Below are 20,858 nucleotides of genomic sequence, written 5' to 3' on the forward strand. Positions count from 1 at the left end.
CAATTAATTTGGGTCATTGTCATTCATGGTTTAAAGAAACAATACTGGAAATCGATTTATGTTGCATATGGTTCATGTGTGGAGAAGGATCCTCTTGCTAAGTTTTCACCATTCAAATCACCTAATTTACTTTGTTTTGCAATCTGTTTAGTTTAGTTAAATTTCGTCCAAATCAATCCCCATTTTAATTAAGTGTGTTAGATTAGTTAGAAACGTGTTCAAATCTGTCCAATTTAGTGTTTTGAATCTTACTAGTCTTAAATTCGTCCAAATAGCTCCCTAGAGTCTGTTTTGAGTTAGTTAGTTTGTTTTGTGCTGTTTTGAGTAGTATGAGTAAGTTTTAAGTCATAAGAGTCTAGTTTTGTGTTTTTGAGTCTAGTTTAGTGTTTTACAGTTTTATTTGTGTAGATTAGCATCCCTTCTAATCCCCGGCCTAAAACGATCCCTACTTTCATATACTACAATCATAGGGTTTTAATTTGAGTGTTAGAATATTTTATATCAATTTGTAAGGGTATAAGCACGCTGAATCGACACCAAAGTATAGGGGCACAGATACTCAAAATAGATATATGTCTTGATGGTAAATGTGGTTCGGCCGTCAAAATGCCGAACTCTAATGCTTACTTGTGAGTATCCAATCATAAAACAACTCGGCATTCAATGTGTCGAGCCCTAGTAAACTGTAACACCTCACCTCGCCGAAAAGGCTAATGAGATGACATCTAACAATAAAGACCCGAAAGTCTTTCTCGATCGAGACTTGGATAAATAACCAGTCGGCCTTGACGCAGTGCTGTTTATCCAAACTGAAGGTGTTCCGCGACCGGCTGGTTCTACGGCGATAGTGTTGTTTATCCAAACTGAAGGTATCACCAGTTGCCTTCACAGTGTTGTTTATCCAAACTGAAGGTACCACCAGCTGCCTTCATAGTGCTGTTTATCAAAACTGAATATGTGTTGGTGGAAAAAGAAAATAAAAATCTCAAGGTTGTTGCGAGAGTTTGAGCAGGGCAATTTGTGTGTTGAATTGAAGAGAGCTTGAATGATGCACTCCTCCCTCTATTTATAGTAACAAACCTGCTTCTAATCGAATCAAAACTATATTTGGATTAGGACTCCTTACCCCGATCCAATCTTATCTCGGCCAGTCCTACTCCTATTAGAACTTTGAACTCCACCCCTTATCAGGCCGCATTCATTCCCAAGTTTTAGCATCCTCATCCTACCGAGACTCCTTCTTGTATCAGGATTCAACTACCCCATATGCCTGTCTTGCAATGAGACTTACCCACTTCCTCTTTATCTGGAGTATTCCACCTCCTGATAGGACACAGGAGGCCTTGGCTATGCAGCCCATGAACCGAATGACCCCCAACGACCCCTGAGTAAGGCTTCCGAGCCAAGAACAATTCTAAACTCGGCCCAAACCAATATTTTGGGCCCCAACATCTCCAAAGAACAAAACAAGGTCGCTCATATATACAGAAAATACTCGACAAAATGTTTCATTTAAAAAATAGAGAAAAATCTTGTACATGTTGCACACTATTTCCATCTACAAAATCCTTGAATATTTTATACTGGGACCACCCAAGGTTGAAATTCTGGATCTATCACTGGTTGGAGGAATGCTCAGTTTCGGTGATGCAAATTGGACTCTCATGCTCTGTGATATCAGCGTCAGAGCGGATGCTTATGGATGTTGTTGTCAACAAACTAAAGAAAATAAGAGATTCCTATCTCATTCTAAGAGGTAGAGCCTTGAAATATAAATGTGTGAGTTCCGTTCTCCCTGACCCTATGGTCTAAGAAAAGTATGGTAGTTCGATCTTTATCTAATGGTGGAGGACTTGATTGAATGGTGGGCAACCACAATTTTCTTGGACCAGGTACAAGATAACGGGACTGATAAATGTCAGGTTAAGTTTGTTACATATTTAGTCTCATCTCGTCTGTGTGCAAGAAATCATTTGAATAAAGATAGTATGCGTCAAATTTGTGTGACATAATGTAAGGTTGAAGTCAGCATTTTATATAGTAGAATAAGGAAAGAATGTGTAATCCTTTTTATTCCCGCACTAGTTTGTTTTGGCTGAATCAGATGTAACTTAATTTGCTTTCTAGCTTAATTGGTCTTATGAGTCTCAATCATATTGTTTATGGTTAATTTTCAATGGCAGTCTATGACTCCTTTATCTTTATTCCCAGTTCACTGATGCAATTCTCTCATCTATCATTTGAATGTCTCACAGGTAACACAAAAATCTGTACTATTACCCGTGAAACTTTCTCCAAGAACCGAAGATAGTGTTAGTGCCAAACACATAAGTTAAAACATGAATGAATTGATAACACCGTGAAACTTTCTCCATATTATGGCTTGTGATCGCAAATATTCTTCTGCACATCGTAACGTTAAGAAATTGAAATTCTGTATGCTTGTAATTATAAAACAAAGGTTAAAAGAGATTATTGGCAATAGGACTTGGGATTAAAAGAAAGAATGGGATACCCATAGACCTGGCATTTTGGACCCGACCCGTTAACCCGACCCGATCCGACCCGTTAATATTAGTATTTGGGTGGATGCTTAACGGGTCGGGTCGTTAACGGGTGAACCTGTTAACAACCCGTTAAATAACGGATCACTTTGGGTCAACCCGTTAGACCCGTTACAACCCGTTAGCACCCGTTATAAATTATATTGGAAATGCTCCCACGAGCCGCTTTGGGTCACTCTGGATTCTCCGCTCCCTCCACAGGTCAACCTCATCTGTGACAAAACACCATGTAACGGAACCTCAAGCCGCCTGCAATTGGCAGCGCCTAGCTGCAGCTTTCTCAAGTGCCTTCAATCTATTAGCTTCCATTCGCGCTTTCTGTTCATCTGTCATCTAATTTTCAGTGGATTCCCTAGCTTCATTGTTTTCGACTTGATTGGTTATTTCTTTCTGGAAACTATCTGCTGCAGATATACAAGCACTAGCAGCAACCATCTCACCATGGAACGTCTCATACGGTTCCTACAATTAGCAAAGCAAAGGACATCAAGCTCTAGTAATTAACAAATGGAGCTTTAATCCAAACACGAAGAAAACTTCAAATAAACTAGATTGAACAAAATTGCACATACTTGAGTAGCTTTCTCATAGATTTCATGAATCGTCTCTTCCTGCATATCATCCACATCATGGACCAGTTCCTCCTGTGCCGCACAGGTCAACCCTCATCTCCATCCTCTTCGAAGACATCATCTGCAGCTCCACCGCCGTCTTCTCCCACTCCGCCATCCTCTGCTTCCAGGAGCTCTGCATCATGCTCCAGAGGATCCAGACCCTTCTCGAAGACTCCTCCAACGGCAGCCGGATGTGGCTCCTCCTCCAGACCGAGTCTCTAGCGAACAGCTTCCACGCAATTAGGGATTCGCGACGCTTCAAATTGCAGAGAAGAGCTCGAGAGCCTCCGGGAATAGTTCCAGAAGAAATCCAAGTCGCAGCTCCTTGTATTGGAATGTAAAAAAGAATAAAAGAAAAAAAAGAAAGAAAAAAGGGTTAACGGGTGACCCGTTAGCTTAACGGGTTGGGTTCGGGTGATCCGTTAACTTAACGGGTTGGGTTCGGGTGACCCGTTAAATTAACGGGTCGGGTGAAACCCGACCCAAACCCAATAAATCCGACCCGTTTACAGGTCTAGATACCCATTCCTGCAAAAGGACATCGTATACCATGCAAATTCCTAAAGTTCCGCCCAACGGCATGATAATACATAATCCTATATTCTCATTTTATCATGTCTCAAAGCAATTCTACTGATAAATGTGAGGTTAGTTTGTTACATAATTAGCCTCCTCTTAATCACAGAGGAACACAGAGAAGATGGTCACCATGGCTCTGCTGTTCTTGGACGTTGATTCTAACGAAGAAGAAAGACTCTCCATTTTCCACGTGACCAACTTTCAATTTTTCCTTTTCTTTTTTCTTTTTAATTGTTGTATAATCAGGTGTCTCCTAGCATTTAATTAATAAAGGGATGGTGTATTAATTCAACTAATACTTTTTATACCATATGTTTGACACCGTTATTTTTTTTAAATTCACTATAAATTCATACGACCTCTAAAAGATATTTCATTAAGTATTCCGAATTTACTTACATCTACTTAGTCGACCTAGGCCCCATCTGGGCGCTAAACCCCCGTCCACTGCCCTACTGATGCCTAGTGTATCTTTGATTAAGACCACTGATGGTGATTTTTACCACTTGTAAAACAAGGGTTAAACCATAGAAAATTCTTGCAAGAGAACAAGTGTTTGTAGTATAGAATGGCTCAAGCAAGGTCGATCTCCTCAGGGACTGATATAAACAATTTACGAGTTTTTGTGTATTTAACTTATTTAACTCTAAGAACTACACTAATTTAACGAAACTAAATACTACTGGATGTGACTTAAACAAATATCTAAAATGGGAATTGGCTTATAGGAATAGTGATTCAACTAAACAAAACAAGTAAATGAGGAAATTCAAGATAAAATAAAGGATTGAAGAAAAATAAATTGACAATATGCTAGAGTTCAACCTTTACCAACAACACTCATACGTAGCTCTTCCAATTGCTTAAATAATTGAAAACACACATACTTTGAAGGTTGGATTTTCCTTGTGTATGTTTTACTTGTGACATTCAAGCTAAAACGCATACCACTACATGCAACTTATCCATGACATTTGGATTAAATATAAACATGAGTGATTCATTAATCTTGGTGAAAATCCTTTTGTTAAACCATGTAATCCCTAAGAGCATGATATTTACCTTAGGAGAGTACAATCCTCAATCATAAGAAGCACAACCAATTTTAACGTGACATTCGTTCAAAATTGCATCCGATAACTTTTCTAAGCATCCTAATGGTGATCAAGCATCAAGGTACATAGATAGTTTAATTCAGTGATTGAAAATATCAAAGCAAGCATGTAACAACACTTAAGCAATTGAAAAATAAATCTACGTATTCATGTTGCGGCTCATGGCCTCACTCTAGCAAAAGGAAATTAGTTACACATAATTATTTGAATATATAAGAAATTATCCATGAAGAATCAAAGAAAGAGACAACCCTTTTTTACAAGACTAGCTCTCCATTCCTTTGCTCTCCTCTGCTCCTGATTTCCTCTCTGCCGTGCTCTCATCTGCTTCTTTTTGCTCTCTGCCCTTTTCTCCTTCTATCTTCCGTGCTCCCCTTCTCCTCCTCTTTTTTTTTTATCCCTTTCTTTTCTGCCGTGCTACTCCCTCTGTGCTTCCCATCATTTTCTCTCTGCCCTCTACTCCCGTGCTACTCTTCTCCTCCTTTCTTTGTCTTTCCTCCCATGCCTTAAACAATAAGGCAATCATATGATCAAGCACCAGGGCTACAAGTGGAAGGCCAACTCATCCCACTTCCTAGTGCTCCACTTAATCCTCACTCTTTTCTACCATCTTTTCTTTCCCACATCCGTGTGTTTTTCTTGCCTTTAACCAAAAGCTTCTGTTTTTCCAATGCTACAAAGGCCAAATGAGTGGGATTGAAAACCCCATTGTCTGCCAAGTGATGATGACAAAGTAAAGCACAAAACAAGTGCTATTACTTTCTTATTTTTATTAGCTACATGGAGTGGGCAGATTTGGCCATAACGTTTAGTAGACCAAAAGTCCTTAGATTTCAATGAATGAGATGTCCTTAGAAAGCTTGAAAGGTCAGCTTCAAAAGCTAAGAAGGAAGTTTCCTCAATTTAGGCCTTAATTATGTACTTATGTCTTGTGCAACCTTCAGAGGTCCAAACTGCCTTGTCAGCACGGTGACCTGTCTTCATTCTTAAGCTGGGAACAATTGGCTTGGAATTTTGAGCTGAAAATTTGATATGATCATCTTTGATCTCTTGTGAATCAGCTCCAACTGGAATCACTAAAAAATTCCAACGTTTGCATACTTTTCCACCAAACTCAATCTTGCTGCTCCTAGAAACACAAAATGGCAAAACTCATAAATACTCAAAACTTCCAACAAAACTAGACAAGAAAAGAAATAGAAAAAGGGGAAAATATATAGTATAAATATTGGTTCATCAAAATACCCTCAAACTTACATTTTTGCTAGTCCTCTAGCAAAACAAAACACAAAACAAAACCACTCAACTAAAACTAGACTCAACAACTTAGTAGCTAACTTCTCAAATTTGATTTCAGAGATAAGTGCTAACCATGAAACAAACAGCCAAGAACTAAGCAACAAGAGCTCAAAACATCATCCAATAGTTAACCAAATTTCCTTCAAACAAAACGTTGAAATGTCATGTGTGAGCTAGCCATGTCAATGCAATTCCAAGCTCCTTTAAATTATCATATGCAAACATGTGAGTTTCTCACAAGACATACGCTCATTCACTCATAAGTTTTGGTTAATGTGTTTCACTCAAGTGATCTCATTGTACATGCCGCCATATGCTTGCTTGTCCACCTAACTCGCTATCAATATTTAAGTAATACCTTGGATCAATAGGACTTTATTACGGTTGTAATGGGGCTAAAGGTGATAGGCACATGAAATATGGAAATAAAAAATTTTGAGAAAGTACACTTTAGTAGTTTTCCAACACCTCAATATCACACTACCTCAAATTGAAAGCAAAATAATAAAACTTCGAGCACCTATTACTCCCCAAATTCAACTTCAAAAGGAAATTTATACTCTGCATACACATTTTCAACAAATCAACACTCTCCAATTTTCTTTTTCTTTTTTTTTTCTTTTTTTTTTTAAGAAACAAATCTGCAAAGCTATGCATAAATATGCAAAAGCTACATCACCCATCAAATTCACATTTCATTGTAATGCACATGCTCCATCCATCTTTCTACATTAATCGCCACTGCCCAAGACCACCTGGCAGGGTCCATGAAATGGATCCAGCCTCTTTGAACAATACCTTAATTCCTAAGCATGCATGCATTACTAATTAAGTAATTAGTGATAATTTTTTTTGTCAGAAGTAATTAGTGTTCTAATCTCTGAAAATGTATAGTTTGAACTAATAAATGCATTGGTTTAATTGTTTTTCTAAAGTTAGCATAAAATTGTGGATTTCTACGGAAAGAGTCACACTCTAAACTGTGACATGTTGTAAATGTATGAATTGATAGGTAGGCCCTATAGGTGTAGAAAAATAAGTATGATTCTAAATCAACAAAACAGCCTGAACGAGGACAGGGTGCGATTGAGAGTTGGATACGACATGTTCGGAACCGTTTATGAAAGGTCTAACAACGTGTTTTGATAATTAATGGATCATACTTGGGCACAGACTATTAAGTACCACAAGTATACCGACTCTGACGTGGCCCACTAACAAACATACACGAATATGTTTGTAAAATTCAATCTATACAAAAGCTGAAAACAAACTGTTTTACTGTTCATAAGAACAGCGTAATTTCGAAAATGTCCCTGCCTTAATTGTGTAATTAATATATTACTCCGATGTAAATCTAATTGAATTTGGACCGTCCATTTATTTGTGGCACTGTGATAAGAAATTAGTCCGTCCATTTTTATCTTCTTTTTCCTCTTAAGTGAACGTCATTCTTTCTCTCGCTCTCTCTTAACATCACGATTCAAACCCCCACCCCAGCCAGCACCCACGAACCCAGAAATACCGAAAACCATCACCATTCTCATCCTTCAGTTCTCAATTGGATTCCACAGTGTAAACCCAGAAACTAAAGGTAAGAAAATTCAATTTTTTTTCCGATTTCTTATTTACTTTCAGTGTTAATTTCTTATTAGATTATTATTTTTGATAAACCCACTTAGAATCTGATCTGGTGTTTCCTTGGATTCTAAAGTAAAAACCTTGAAACTTAAAGGTAGGAAAATTTTAATTTTTTTTATATATTTACTGTGTTGATATCTGATTAGTACTATTTTCATAAACCCACTTAGAATCTAATATGGGTTTTGCTTAAATTCATCTTGGGGTTTTTTAATTTTGAGTTTTATAATTTTCTGGTGCACCTGTGATTAAATATTTAGATAAATTTAACGTGATGGGTTTTTATTTTTATTTTTTTAATTGTTGTAGTTTATGCAAAGAGCAACTTACAAAGAGGTGAAGAAAAAAAAGTATGTCAAATCATTGCTCATCACTTCAGGTACCTTTTGACCTTTTGCATGTCAAGATATGCTTCAATTTTGTTAGGTAGTAAATTTTCATGATTTTGTAGAATTACATTTAAAGGTCTGAGTTTTGGAGAATTCTTCATTAAATTGGTGGGCTCTTTTTTTATGTCATTTTATTTCCTTGATGCTTCTATATTTTGAGTATATTTGTCATGTGTTTGCCTCTTTTCATTGTGTTGCAAATGTAGTATTCTCTCCACTGAGTTTCTACATGCATGAAAACATGTGTTTTTCTTACTAATTTGATTAGATTATAAATTGATGCAATGATGGCAGTAGCATACACTCTCATAGAACGGTTAATAGTTGAAGTAACAGTTGCTTCACCGTGACAGTTAAGGGTGATAGAGATTTACATAATTCAGTAGGGTCTGCAACATGCTCAATTACCTCGAGTAAAATCATTAATTTACAACCAAATTAGAATAAACTAGAGCAGTTTGTAAACACTGAAGTGAGAGAATCATATAGGTAGTTTGTAAACTCTTAAGACCATACCTCCAAACTGAACACATCACCAAAATTCTTCTTTTCCTCAACTAGCTCCTCTTTTCTTCTTCTTCTTCTTTTCCTCATCGACATCCTCAACCGAATGCCTCCTCCTTTTTCTTCGTTTGTTAGGGTTGCAATAATCTTCCCATACATAGTGTTGCCATACCCCAATGAGCTTGCCAAAGGTACTGACTGGTTACTGATTTTAGGTTGAAGTACAAATGTTATTGGCGGGTCAAATTCCATAAGGAGGTGGAAGCAGAAGAAGAATTAGCGTCATGCTTCAGTTTTTCAACCAAAAGGAGGTAACCTTTATAAATGATGCATACAAGATTCTCTATTTTTTCTCTGAAATTTGAGTTCTTTGACCAAAACTATGAATAGTGAGTGGTAAGGGCCTGTTTGGTATTTGATTTGGATCAATGTTTTTAACTCAAAAACAAATTTTGAGTCATAAATTTAAAATCTTTGTTTGGTAGTGGATTTGAATACAATTCTCAAAACCATAACTCAAAAAATATCTAAAAACAAGGGCTATTGGTTGAAGACACAAAAAATGTGTTTTTAGACTTTTTATTTTATGGATTATCACTCCCGTGTCTCTCTCTCTCTCTCTCTCTCCCTTTCTCCTCTCTCCCATTCGATGTACTCCCTTCCCTCTTGCCTCTTCAACCCTCCTTTCTCTATTGCCTTTCCAATCCCTTCCCACTTGTATCCACCATAGCCACCACCTTTATCCTTCTTCCTCTGGCCAAGACAAATCAATCTCTCCCGCCTCTTCAATCCTCTCTTCTATGTTGCCTTTTCAATTTTATCTCTTCTCACTTGCATCCACCATAGCCACCACCATAGCACCATAGCCACCACATCTTCCCTATGGTCGTTGGATCTCAGGTTTGAGAACGCCAACATGATTAGCCTCTATCAGTGCGAGTTTGGAGTAAGGAGTTGGTAAATAACCAAAGGAGTTGCCGCTAGGGAAGTGAGGGATGCAGTGGTCGAGAAATTGGTCTCTCGCTACTGGGGATGGGAGGGATGTGATTGTCAGGTATTTGCCAAAGTAGTCACCGCTAGGGAAGTGAGGGACCCAGTGGTTGGGAAATTGGTCTCTCACCGCTGAGGATGGGAGGGAATTTAAAATTTTTAAATCAAACATGTGTTTTTAGAAAAAAATTAAAATTTTGAGTTTCGTTCTCAAGTTAGATACCAAACATGCCCTGAATATTTTGCATTTTTTTTTCTATGGTTCATTTTGTTCTATTGGGGTTGTATTTTGCTAGAACATTATTAAATAATTAAATTACATAAATGGACACAATAGATTATTAATCACATCCCCAATTTTTTACTAAACTTGAAGCTGAAAATTGAAGAAATACAACAGACTTTGAGTCATGTAATTTAAATTGCAAACAAAGGGCTAAAGAAGATAAATTCAGTATACAAGCTCTCACAAATTCACAATAGATTAAAATTTTCATCTTGAAACGTCACAATCCCAAAATGAAACCCTAAAAGTTGCCCCGCCGCATATGGTTCTCAAAACCCAGAACAAACCCAAATTGGCGGTGAATGGAGTAGCACTACCCGTAATCCCGAGGTCCCCATCTACTCGAATAATGAAGATTGAAGGTGGTTTAGTGGGGTAGGTCTGCAGTAGACCTGTAAACGGGTCGGGTTTATTGGGTTTGGATCAGGTTCAACCCGACCCGTTAAGTTAACGGGTCACCCGAACCCAACCCGTTAAGCTAACGGGTCAACCGAGCCCGACCCGTTAAGCTAACGGGTCACCTGTTTCACCCGTTAACAATTATTATTATTATTTTTTTTGCATAAAGTTTATTTTTTGTTATTAAGATTTTACTAAAATTACTAAAATATCCTCAACTAACGGGTGTTAACGGGTCCTAACAGGTCTAACGGGTTGACCCAAAGTGATCCGTTATTTAACGGGTTGTTAACGGGTTCATTCGTTAGCGACCCGACCCGTTAAGCATCCACCCAAATACAAATATTAACGGGTTAGGTCGGGTCGGGTTAACAGGTTAGGTCCAAAATGCCAGGCCTAGTCTGCGGTGAGCAATGGCTTTGGTGTGTATGAGAGATGTGGAGATCCTGGAATGAGGGGATGAAAGATGGGAGGGGGCAATCATGTTTTATTTTATTTTTTGTTTCTTTTGTAGAATATTTATAATAAAAATGTAACTTATATACCTAATTTTTTATTCCTTTCGGCACCCATTTAACATGATGTGGGTCCCATTGTACTGCCATACAAGCACATTAACAATAAACATAATGGAAGGACCATGCTTCATGATTTGACAAGTTGAAGAACTATATTTAATGAATTTTTAGTTGAAAGACCATTTACTAAAAAATAATCCTAAAATGAAGAGCTTACAAGGGATGTAGTAAAGGGGACATTGATGCCATCATCCCCGGCCACAATATGGAAAGATATATACTTACACGTAACACTATATCATAAACAACAAACGCCAAGGTGCATATGCAACTTGTGAGTCCTTCCCACCAAAAGGTCCCGAATTTGGTTCTCCTTAAGTCTTTTGCTTGATGGGAGCTCACTATTTGTCTCACATTGACTAGCTAGCTGTCTCGTACTGCTTGGAGTTCTACTTTTCCCTCTACTTTATTCTTTCGGGTCATTTGAACAAGGACAAAACTGAGGCTCAATGAACACGTAAACTTTACTTCAGTCTTCATCAATTAAAAAACCATTTGAACCCTTCAAACACGTAAATCTAAGTTAAGTCTATCAATCACTTTAACACACCGCTTTAGTAATTTTATTGTCTGTCACCGACATGTATGGTTGTTTACTTGTTTCATATTGAAGTAAGTTCAAAAGGTCAAAAGGTCAAATAACCATAATTATGTATTTGCAACTACAATTAAGAAAGAACATGGTAAATGGAAGCCTAGATATGTGGCTGTATCCGAGAAATGATGAGAACAGTAAGAGATTGAGCCTTGTTTAAAGACTCAATATTGCAATTGACCATGTATGGATCCGCCTCTGTGAACAATATCTTAATTCCTAAACGTGATGCACTACTGATTAATTAATCTTTGAAGTATGGCTAATGTATAGTTTGAACTAATAAATGCATTTGTTTAATTGTTTTTCGAAAATTAGCAGAAAATTGTGGATTTCGACGTAAAAATCACTCTAAACTGTGACATGTTAATGTCTGAATTGAAAGGTAGGCCCTACAGGTATGGAAAATAAGTAAGATTCTAAATCAATAAAACAGCTTGGATGAGGTCAAGGTGCGATCGAGAGTTGGATACGGGATGTTTAAACTGTTTTTGAAAGGCCTGTCAACTCTGTTTTACAACGAGTGACGCTTTTAACTACATTTAACATAAAAACTTAAAAAAGCGACGTTATCACAAAACACTTTTCGAAAATACACTTGGTAGGTGCTTCTTACCAGTGTCTTTCTTAGCACTTGAATTTAATGTGTTTCTAATGAATATACTTTTAGTAGAAGCTTTTATGAGCAAAAGTTTTTTTTTTTTTTAAACAAAAACAATCCTCAGAGAAAGAAGAACTTACAAGTGACGGAGTAAAGCCGATGCCAACGTTCCTAGCCAATATAATACAATGCAATATGGAAAGATACTTGAACATAAGATTATATTATTGACAACAAACGTTAAGATAGCATACTAAGATCATCTCCAAATGAGATGTCAAATTTTAAACCTAAAATTTAAATTTAAAGGCTTATATGGCACTTTGACATCTTTTAAAGTTTTGCGCTCCAACTTATATGCTAAATTTTAAATATAAAATAAAAAATCATATGTATTTGCTTTGCATTGGGAATGAAAGGAAACAAAAGGATAATACTTTAAACCAATAAAAAAACTAATAAAAAGCATTTAATAATTAATTAAAAAAATCTGAAGGTGCTATCAAATTTGGCAACAAGGGGAAGAGATGTCATTCCATGTTATGCTACGTCAGATTTGGCTTCTTGATTGGAAAACATTAATGCTGTCTTTTTATACCGTTATTTTTTATTTAGACATTTTAATATCTCCTTTGGAGATGCTCTAAGAGATGCATATGCAACTTGTGCGCCCTTCCCACCAAAAGGTCCCGAATTTGGTTCTCCCAGGTCTTTTGCTCGATGGGAGCTCACTTTTAGTGTGGTCCTCACATTTACTAGCTTTCTCACACTGCTTGGAGTTCTACTTTTCACTGTAATTTTTTTCTTTTGGGTCATTTTAACAAGGACAAAACTAAGGCTCAATGAACACGTAAATCTTACTTCAGTCTTCATCAATTAGAAAACCATTCGAACCCTTCAAACACGTATCTTACTTAAGTTTATCAATCACTTTAACGCACCGCTTTAGTAACTTCACTGTATGTCGTCAAACATGTATAGTTATTTACTCGTTTCATATTGAAGGAAGATCAAAAGGTCAAATGACCTTAATTTTGTATTTGTAATTACAATTAAGAAAGAATAACAATAAAACCCATGTTAAACTTTGTTTTTTCTAACATTCTCTGTTTCCTCTTCCTTAATTTGTTCAATGAAGAATCATTGGTTGATTACACAGTGGTAGGGCCTGCAATCACGATGAACTTGACTGTGAGGACAAAGACCTATCGGGATCCGCAGACTAATATGGTCTTCCTATTCCTTGCTTGACACGGTAGGAGCTGTGGTCTACTTTCAATCAAGATTATGTTCCACTTGATAAGACATATCATGTCTTCGTGTTTCATATGCATTCCTGTAAGCGAAACTTGGTTACTAATTTCACAGCCAAAAGAGAGAGAAAAACAGAGAGTTTCTTATTTGCAGTCCGTATTTTGGTAAGGATGGAGCATTCACGTCGAATTCATGGCAGGCTGATTTTGTTTAAACTCTTTCATGGCTTCATTCTTTTATGCATGACCACACGTCTGGGATTTGCAGCACTGTCCAGCACTAGTCTTGGAAATGAAACTGATCGCCTGGCGCTGCTCGACTTCAAGAAACACATCACTCAAGATGCTCTCCATGTCATGAGCGCATGGAATGATTCCATCCATTTCTGCAGTTGGGCTGGCGTTACATGCAGCCATTCCACCAAAAGAGTCTTGATTTTGAACCTGCCAGATCAAAACTTGGCAGGCTCTTTACCTCCTTCTATAGGAAATCTTTCCTATCTTACTAGTATCAACCTAGGAAGCAACAGCTTTCGTGGTGAAATTCCTCAGGAAATTGGTCGTCTGCAAAGCCTACACGTTCTCAACTTGTCTCACAATTCCTTCAGCGGTAAAATTCCAACCAATTTATCCCAGTGTACCCAACTAAAGACGCTTGAGTTTCGTTACAATGAACTTATTGGCTCGATTCCAAAACAACTTAGTTCATTGTTGAAATTAAGGCGTCTGTTGCTTTCTACTAACAATCTGACTGGAACCATCCCAAGTTGGATGGGAAACTTTTCTTCTCTGCATGTGTTTGATCTTAGCGGAAACAATTTTCAAGGAAGCATACCCAATGATCTCGGGCGGCTAACAAGATTGCAATTTGTCGGACTTCAAGCAATCAATCTCTCTGGTATAATCCCTGCTTCAATCTATAATATTTCTTCCATACACACGTTTGGTGTTGGTTTCAACCAACTGCATGGAGAGCTACCACCAAATGTCGGCCTTACTCTTCCTAATCTCCAAGAATTTGCATGTGGCGGGAACAAATTCACAGGAAATATTCCTATATCATTGTCAAATGCTTCTGGACTACAACTTATTGACTTCGCTGAAAATGGTCTTACTGGAACAATCCCAGGTGAAAATCTTGGAACCTTGCGAAGCTTAGTTGTTCTAAACCTTTATCACAATAGACTGGGAAGTGGGAAAGCTGGCGACCTGAATTTTCTCAAATTCTTGGCTAATTGTACTAGTCTGGAGGTTTTGGATATTGTTGATAATCAATTTGGAGGAGAATTGCCCGTATCCATGTCCAATCTTTCTACCACACTAAGAAGTCTTTATCTGGGGACAAATTCCATACATGGAAGCGTCCCTTTAGGTATTGGAAATCTTCTAAACTTGGCCGCTATTGGAATGGAAAATAACTATTTCAGTGGTAGTCTCCCTGAAGAAATTGGGAGGCTTAAGAAGTTAGAGGGGTTGAGTTTGGGCGGCAACAATTTTTCGGGGCCGATCCCGTCGTCCCTAGGTAACATGACTTCGCTGACACAGCTCTACATGGATGACAATGGATTTGAGGGAAGAATACATCCGAGTCTAGGAAACTGCCAACGTCTACTATTCCTTGACCTTTCTAGTAACAATCTAACAGGCACCATACCTAAAGAGCTTTTCCGGATTTCTTCCATCTCAATTTACATGCCTAACAATCAGTTGACCGGTCCACTACCATCCGAAGTTGGAAATTTGGTAAATCTAGTGGAGCTATATGTATCAGGAAACAAGTTATCAGGTGAAATCCCCACAAGCCTTGGCAGTTGTATTATGTTGGTGCTCTTGCATTTGAAAGGTAATGAGTTTCAAGGAATAATTCCTATATCTCTCAAAAGTTTAAGAAGCCTGGAAGAAATTGATCTTTCGAGTAATAACTTATCTGGGCAGATTCCTGAATTTCTAGGCAAATTTAGATTTCTTAGTCATCTCAACCTTTCATATAACAATTTTGAGGGTAAAATGCCTGAAGAAGGAATCTTTTCAAATGCAACTAGTCTCTCAATTCTTGGAAATCCTAAGCTCTGTGGTGGCAGCTCGAAATTACATTTACCTGCATGCCCCAACACAAAGCCTCCCTCATCTCGAGGATTGCTTGCTCGAAAAGTAGTCATCTCTGTAGCTTGTGCGCTTGCCTTCATAATTGGTATGTCATGCTTTCATGTTGCTCGTTCAATGCTTAAGAGGCCAAGGAGTATACCAGTAAGCTCACGTTCTTATAAAGATTGGAAATCAGGTGTCTCTTACTCAGAACTTGTTCAATCTACTGACGGGTTCTCTAGAGAAAATCTGATTGGTTCTGGAAGTTTTGGTTCTGTTTACAAAGGAGTAGTCCCCGGTGATGGAACACTAGTTGCAGTTAAGGTATTAAACCTTCAACAACAAGGAGCATCCAAGAGTTTTATGGATGAATGCAAAGCTTTGAGAAGCATAAGGCACCGTAATCTTCTGAAGATCATAACTGCATGCTCAAGCATTGACAACCAGGGTCAAGATTTCAAAAGTCTAGTTTTTGAGTACATAGTAAATGGAAGCTTAGAAATGTGGCTGCATCTGAAAAATGATGAGCACACTCACAGTAAGAGATTGAGCCTTGTCCAAAGACTCAATATTGCAATTGATGTTGCTTCCGCATTGGATTATATCCACCACCATTGTGAAACTTCAATTGTTCATTGTGATATGAAGCCAAATAATGTTCTTCTTGACGAAGATATGGTAGCTCATGTTGGTGACTTTGGTTTAGCAAGGTTCCTCTTGGAGGCCTCTAATGATCTTGCTCAAAGTCAAACCATATCAACCGGGTTAAAGGGTTCAATAGGCTACATTCCTCCAGGTATGAGTTTCTATCACTTTCAATGCCTTCTCTTCCTAATAACTTATCACTAAGCTAAATTAAGTTCTAACGTATGTATTGAATGGCAGAGTATGGCATGGGAGGCCAAGTTTCCATCCTTGGAGATGTTTATAGTTTTGGAATACTATTGCTAGAAATGTTCACAGGAAGACGACCTACCGATGACATGTTTAAAGATGGTTTGAGCATTCACCAATTCACTGCCATGGCGATGCCTGACCATGCCATGGACATTGTTGACCCATTGCTGCTCGTCGAATGTGAAGATGCAAATGTTGATGGAAGCCCAATTCAAGCAAGAAGGTTGGTGGAATGCTCAGTTTCAGTGATGCAAATTGGACTCTCATGCTCTGCCACATCACCATCAAAGCGAATGCTTATGGATGCTGTTGTGAACAAATTAAAGACAATTAGAGATTCATATCTCAATTTAAGAGGTAAAGGTAAGAAATATAAATGTGAGAGTTCCATTCTCCTAGAACCTGTGGTCCAAGAAAATTATGGTCATTCACCGTTCAATCTTCATCCTACAGTGGAGGACATAAAATCGAATGGTGAGAGACCACACTTGAACCTTGTGGTCTAGGATAACGGGACTGATAAATGTGAGGTAAAGTATGTTAAATAATTAGCCTCGTCTCGTCTGTGTGCAAGAAATCATTTGAATAAGGATATTATATGTACGAAATTTGTGTGAGATTATGTAAGGTTGAACTTAGCCTTTTATATAATAGAATAAGGAAAGAATGTTTAAATCCTGTTTCTTCGCGCACATGTTTGTTAAGGAATAAATACTGTTTCTTCGCGCACATGTTTGTTAAGGAAAGAATGTACCTTAATTAATTGGTAGCTTTCTAGCTTAATTGGTCTTATTAGTCTCAAATCTCAATCATATTGTTAACGGTTAATTTTCAATGGCAGTCTATGACTCTCTTATCTTTATTCCAGTTCACCGCTGCAATTCTCCCACCATATCATTTGAATGTCTCACAGGTAACACACAAATCTGTACTGTTATTCGTTTCCATTTGACCCTCAATCAGTCACGTTACTAATCCGCATGCTAATATAGGTAGACAAACAAATGTTTTCACCTTCATGAACCGAAGATGGATAATGAAAAACGCAAAGTTTTCCTCCTATTATGGCCTGTGATCCCAAAATTGTGTGATACCGTTAAAAGGTTTCCCTTTTAAGATGCTTTGAATCAAAATCTTAAAGTAGCATATCATTTCAAAGATATATTTGTAATAAAGATCTGATTGCAAAATATTCTTCTACACATCGTAACGTTAAGAAATTAAAATTATGTATGCTTGTAATTATTAGCAATAAGACTTGGGATTAAAAGAAAGAAAGGAATACCCATTCCTGCATAAGGAATGAACACATTTCTACTCCTGAGTTGAATCCAGTAAATAAAAACACGGCCTCATAAAAAGATATATCGTATACCATGCAAATTCCTAAAGTGCCGCATAACGACATGATACTACATAATCCTATTCTCATTTTATCATGCCTCATAGCAATTCTTCTGACAAAGGGAACCAACAAACCAGGATTACTGGAGAACGCGCATCAAAATTTGACCATTCTGACAGTAGCCTTTGTTCTTCGCAAGGAATGCATTCATTGCCTCGGTTTGAGACGGAAAGCGAACAGTTGCAAATTTGGAGGGTTCTGGGAAAGACCTGCAACATAGTTTCAAAAAAATAAAATAAAAATCAAGTAGAGTAAAAGTATTTCAATATATATATATATATATGTTTCATTCGCAAGCCATTCAGCTTACCTGAAAATTATCTGGAGGGAAGATGAATCGTATTCACAACCAGATAAAAACCGTTCTACATCTTCTGGAGCCGCAGTTTGAGGAATTCCTTGCAATAAAACCTGATAATACCAAATGTCCATTTCCAATGCTTTCAGAAAGATTTTCATCATGTGATAGCAAATTAATTGTAAGATAAAGTGTATAGATTACATTCAAATAATTATGGCATATACTTGACATATGGGAAACAGTAACTCCAAATTATGAAGACTCAGTCTACATATGACCCGATGGAGCCTGTTTCTCTTCTGTCAATAAAATCAATACATATGGCAACCTTACCAACTTTCTTGTGAAGGTGCATGCAAACATACTAAACAAAAATTCACTAGGTTGCCACATGGTAGTTCCAGCGATTCCAAATTCAAGAAGAAGCAACTCTATCCAGGTAATATTTATGCGTTATCCAGATAAAAAAACCTACTTCAACTGTTTAGAGCATCAAACTGCCTATGGCATATATTGCCTTGCAGAAAAATTTGAATCCATTAGGTTCATCCTCGAAAGCCAAATATTCATCAATCCTGTCTTACTACTCAGTCCATTCTACATAGCAAGCGAATTTGTTGCATGAAGAGTAACTCAAAACACGACCAACTTGGTCAAACATTTCATTGAAAACAATAATAAGCATGCAATAGAAAACCTTGACTTACAGTTTTTGCATCATGGGGAGTAAGATTGTCCCACTGCGATCGGTTAGCCTGTCATTCACAAACCTACCATCAGCACACTACGACACAAAATACGTGGGCAACAATTATATCCTATCAAGCATCCATGACATCATTACCCTCTCCAATTTAAACAGGCGGCCCTTCCTGGAAATCACCCTAGCTGCATTATCAAAAGCTTTCCATGACCGGAATTGCACGACCCTAACAACCAAAATGCATACCCAAATCATCAACCAAACATTTTTGGGGCACCTAAACAAATTTATCTATTGCATGGCATAACAAATTATCAATCTACTGGCAAATAAACAAAATAGAGAATACGCAATTTACATTCCCATCGGCGTGAAGGCCCGATTGTAATCAACTTTGACATCCTCCAGGCTCAAATTACAGCCCTCCAGCATATTCACCACATCGGTCTTCAGCGTATACCTCGAGATTCCAAGCAGCTTCCCATACACCAAACCTTAAAAATATCATATGCAACACATTGCCATTGACACATATCATCATTGAATTTAAATCCCCAAAACCCTGAACCCTAAATTGAAAATGGAAATGAAATCACAGCCATGCCCACGGCAGCCGATAGGTCAGTTTATAATACCTGTGGTTGGGGTTTGGAGAAATGGTTCGATCGGTGAAGCATCCTGCGGCTGATCAGACGGCCGGGAGTTCTGAGGCGGGTTTTCGGCTTCTGTCGAGAACCGTCTCGCCGGTTCGCCGAGGAGCATAGGGAGGCCGCGGTTCTGCGGCACGGCCGTACGTACGGCGATGCTTGACGTGATTGCGGCGCGGAGAAGACCGAGCTTCGACATTTTTGCTCTCTCTTTTGCTTTTTCCGGAGCTTTTGGAGATTCACGGCGGCGGCGCGGCTTTAGTGTCTCTGCTCTACTGAGTACTAAGGGGTGAGGACGGTGATTGTCGTTTCGAGAAAGTAGAATTCGAGAAATGCCCCGGAGCTGTAGCGAAATTATAGATTCTGCCCCTGACCCATTTATGTAGTGCTGTTGCTTTTCTTTCATTAGATTGGGCTTGACGAAAGCCAGGTTCTAAATGTCTGAAGCTCAGCCCAAATTAATGAATAGTCTTCTGTGAGAATATGATGTTGGGATTTTTTTTTGAAGTGAAACGATTATATTGAAGCAAACTCAAAGAGAGTTACATATGTCTTGGAGGAGGACCTCCTAGATAAGAGAAGGAGGCTCCTTCGTCTAAACTAGTTCACTGCTAATAGACAAAGCAAATTTAGCTAAACAATGGGTAACCCCATTATACAAACGGGAACCAAAATTAAACTTAAAATACCAAATCCGACGAACTAGGAGTAATATGATGTTGGGATTGACTACAATACTTATATGTATTTAATACAATTATTATTTGACGATCTTATAAAAAAAATGTGAATATATGTGTGACGACCCGTTCCACTTTTCATTATAATTTTCTCCCCGAGTATGTAAGATAACGATTATTCCCTCGGTGGCTTAGTGACGTGGATGTGCATATGCAATTTTAAATTATCTTCCTCGCTATCGTAATTAAATCGTACTCGACGTCATGAGTGCGTTGACGCTAGTTAGACTCGAATCAGAGTCGTAACGAGAATGTTACGATTATTAAAGTGCATAAACAAGTAATTATGAACCAATTATATGAGCTCCTATTCCCTTGGGCCCAATCAAATTTTATTATTTTCTTCTTCTGCCAATCGCACACACATGCACACGTACACCCTCACCTTTTCTCTCCTTCTTTCTCGACTCTTCTCTCTGTCCATACACCCGAGACACCCCAGCTCGCAAGCTTAATCAAATCGACACGGATCGAGCTTATAAGGACCACCATCCTCCTCCTCTCGACTTCACGATCATCACCATACCCTTAGTTTTCAATTTTGGTGAACGTTGACCCGTCGACTCTCGAGCTCCGTCACTGTGGAACTTTGGACGACATGATCGTGGACGATTCATAAAGTTTTGAGGCTTGAGGAAGCTTCCAATCAACTTCCCTAGCATTTTGGAGTAGT

General features: G+C 38.1%; 2 protein-coding genes and 2 long non-coding RNA genes across 4 annotated transcripts; 2 read left to right on the forward strand and 2 right to left on the reverse strand.

The window, feature by feature from the left end:
• Nucleotides 1-2,344: 2,344 nt before the first annotated feature.
• Nucleotides 2,345-4,952, reverse strand: LOC139195300 (uncharacterized). The gene is made up of 2 exons (XR_011580088.1): nucleotides 3,137-4,952; nucleotides 2,345-3,026 (listed from the first exon to the last, which is right to left on the reverse strand). It is a non-coding gene; the product is annotated as an uncharacterized lncRNA (long non-coding RNA).
• A 2,696-nt stretch (nucleotides 4,953-7,648) lies between these two features.
• LOC139195172 (uncharacterized) lies at nucleotides 7,649-10,363 on the forward strand. Its single transcript, XR_011579806.1, has 3 exons — nucleotides 7,649-7,765; nucleotides 8,122-8,191; nucleotides 8,921-10,363. It is a non-coding gene; the product is annotated as an uncharacterized lncRNA (long non-coding RNA).
• A 3,003-nt stretch (nucleotides 10,364-13,366) lies between these two features.
• Nucleotides 13,367-17,067, forward strand: LOC103408359 (probable LRR receptor-like serine/threonine-protein kinase At3g47570). The gene is made up of 2 exons (XM_029101131.2): nucleotides 13,367-16,288; nucleotides 16,378-17,067. Exons 1-2 carry the CDS (start codon nucleotides 13,483-13,485, stop codon nucleotides 16,893-16,895), a joined length of 3,324 nt encoding a protein of 1,107 aa, XP_028956964.1. The 5' UTR covers nucleotides 13,367-13,482; the 3' UTR covers nucleotides 16,896-17,067.
• A 564-nt stretch (nucleotides 17,068-17,631) lies between these two features.
• On the reverse strand, nucleotides 17,632-19,809 carry LOC103408360 (uncharacterized). The gene is made up of 6 exons (XM_008347210.4): nucleotides 19,434-19,809; nucleotides 19,157-19,292; nucleotides 18,940-19,024; nucleotides 18,803-18,850; nucleotides 18,105-18,205; nucleotides 17,632-18,003 (listed from the first exon to the last, which is right to left on the reverse strand). Exons 1-6 carry the CDS (start codon nucleotides 19,642-19,644, stop codon nucleotides 17,874-17,876), a joined length of 711 nt encoding a protein of 236 aa, XP_008345432.1. The 5' UTR covers nucleotides 19,645-19,809; the 3' UTR covers nucleotides 17,632-17,873.
• Nucleotides 19,810-20,858: the final 1,049 nt, after the last annotated feature.

The sequence above is a fragment of the Malus domestica genome, chromosome 04 (assembly GCF_042453785.1).
Source record: "Malus domestica chromosome 04, GDT2T_hap1".
NCBI lineage: Eukaryota > Viridiplantae > Streptophyta > Magnoliopsida > Rosales > Rosaceae > Malus > Malus domestica.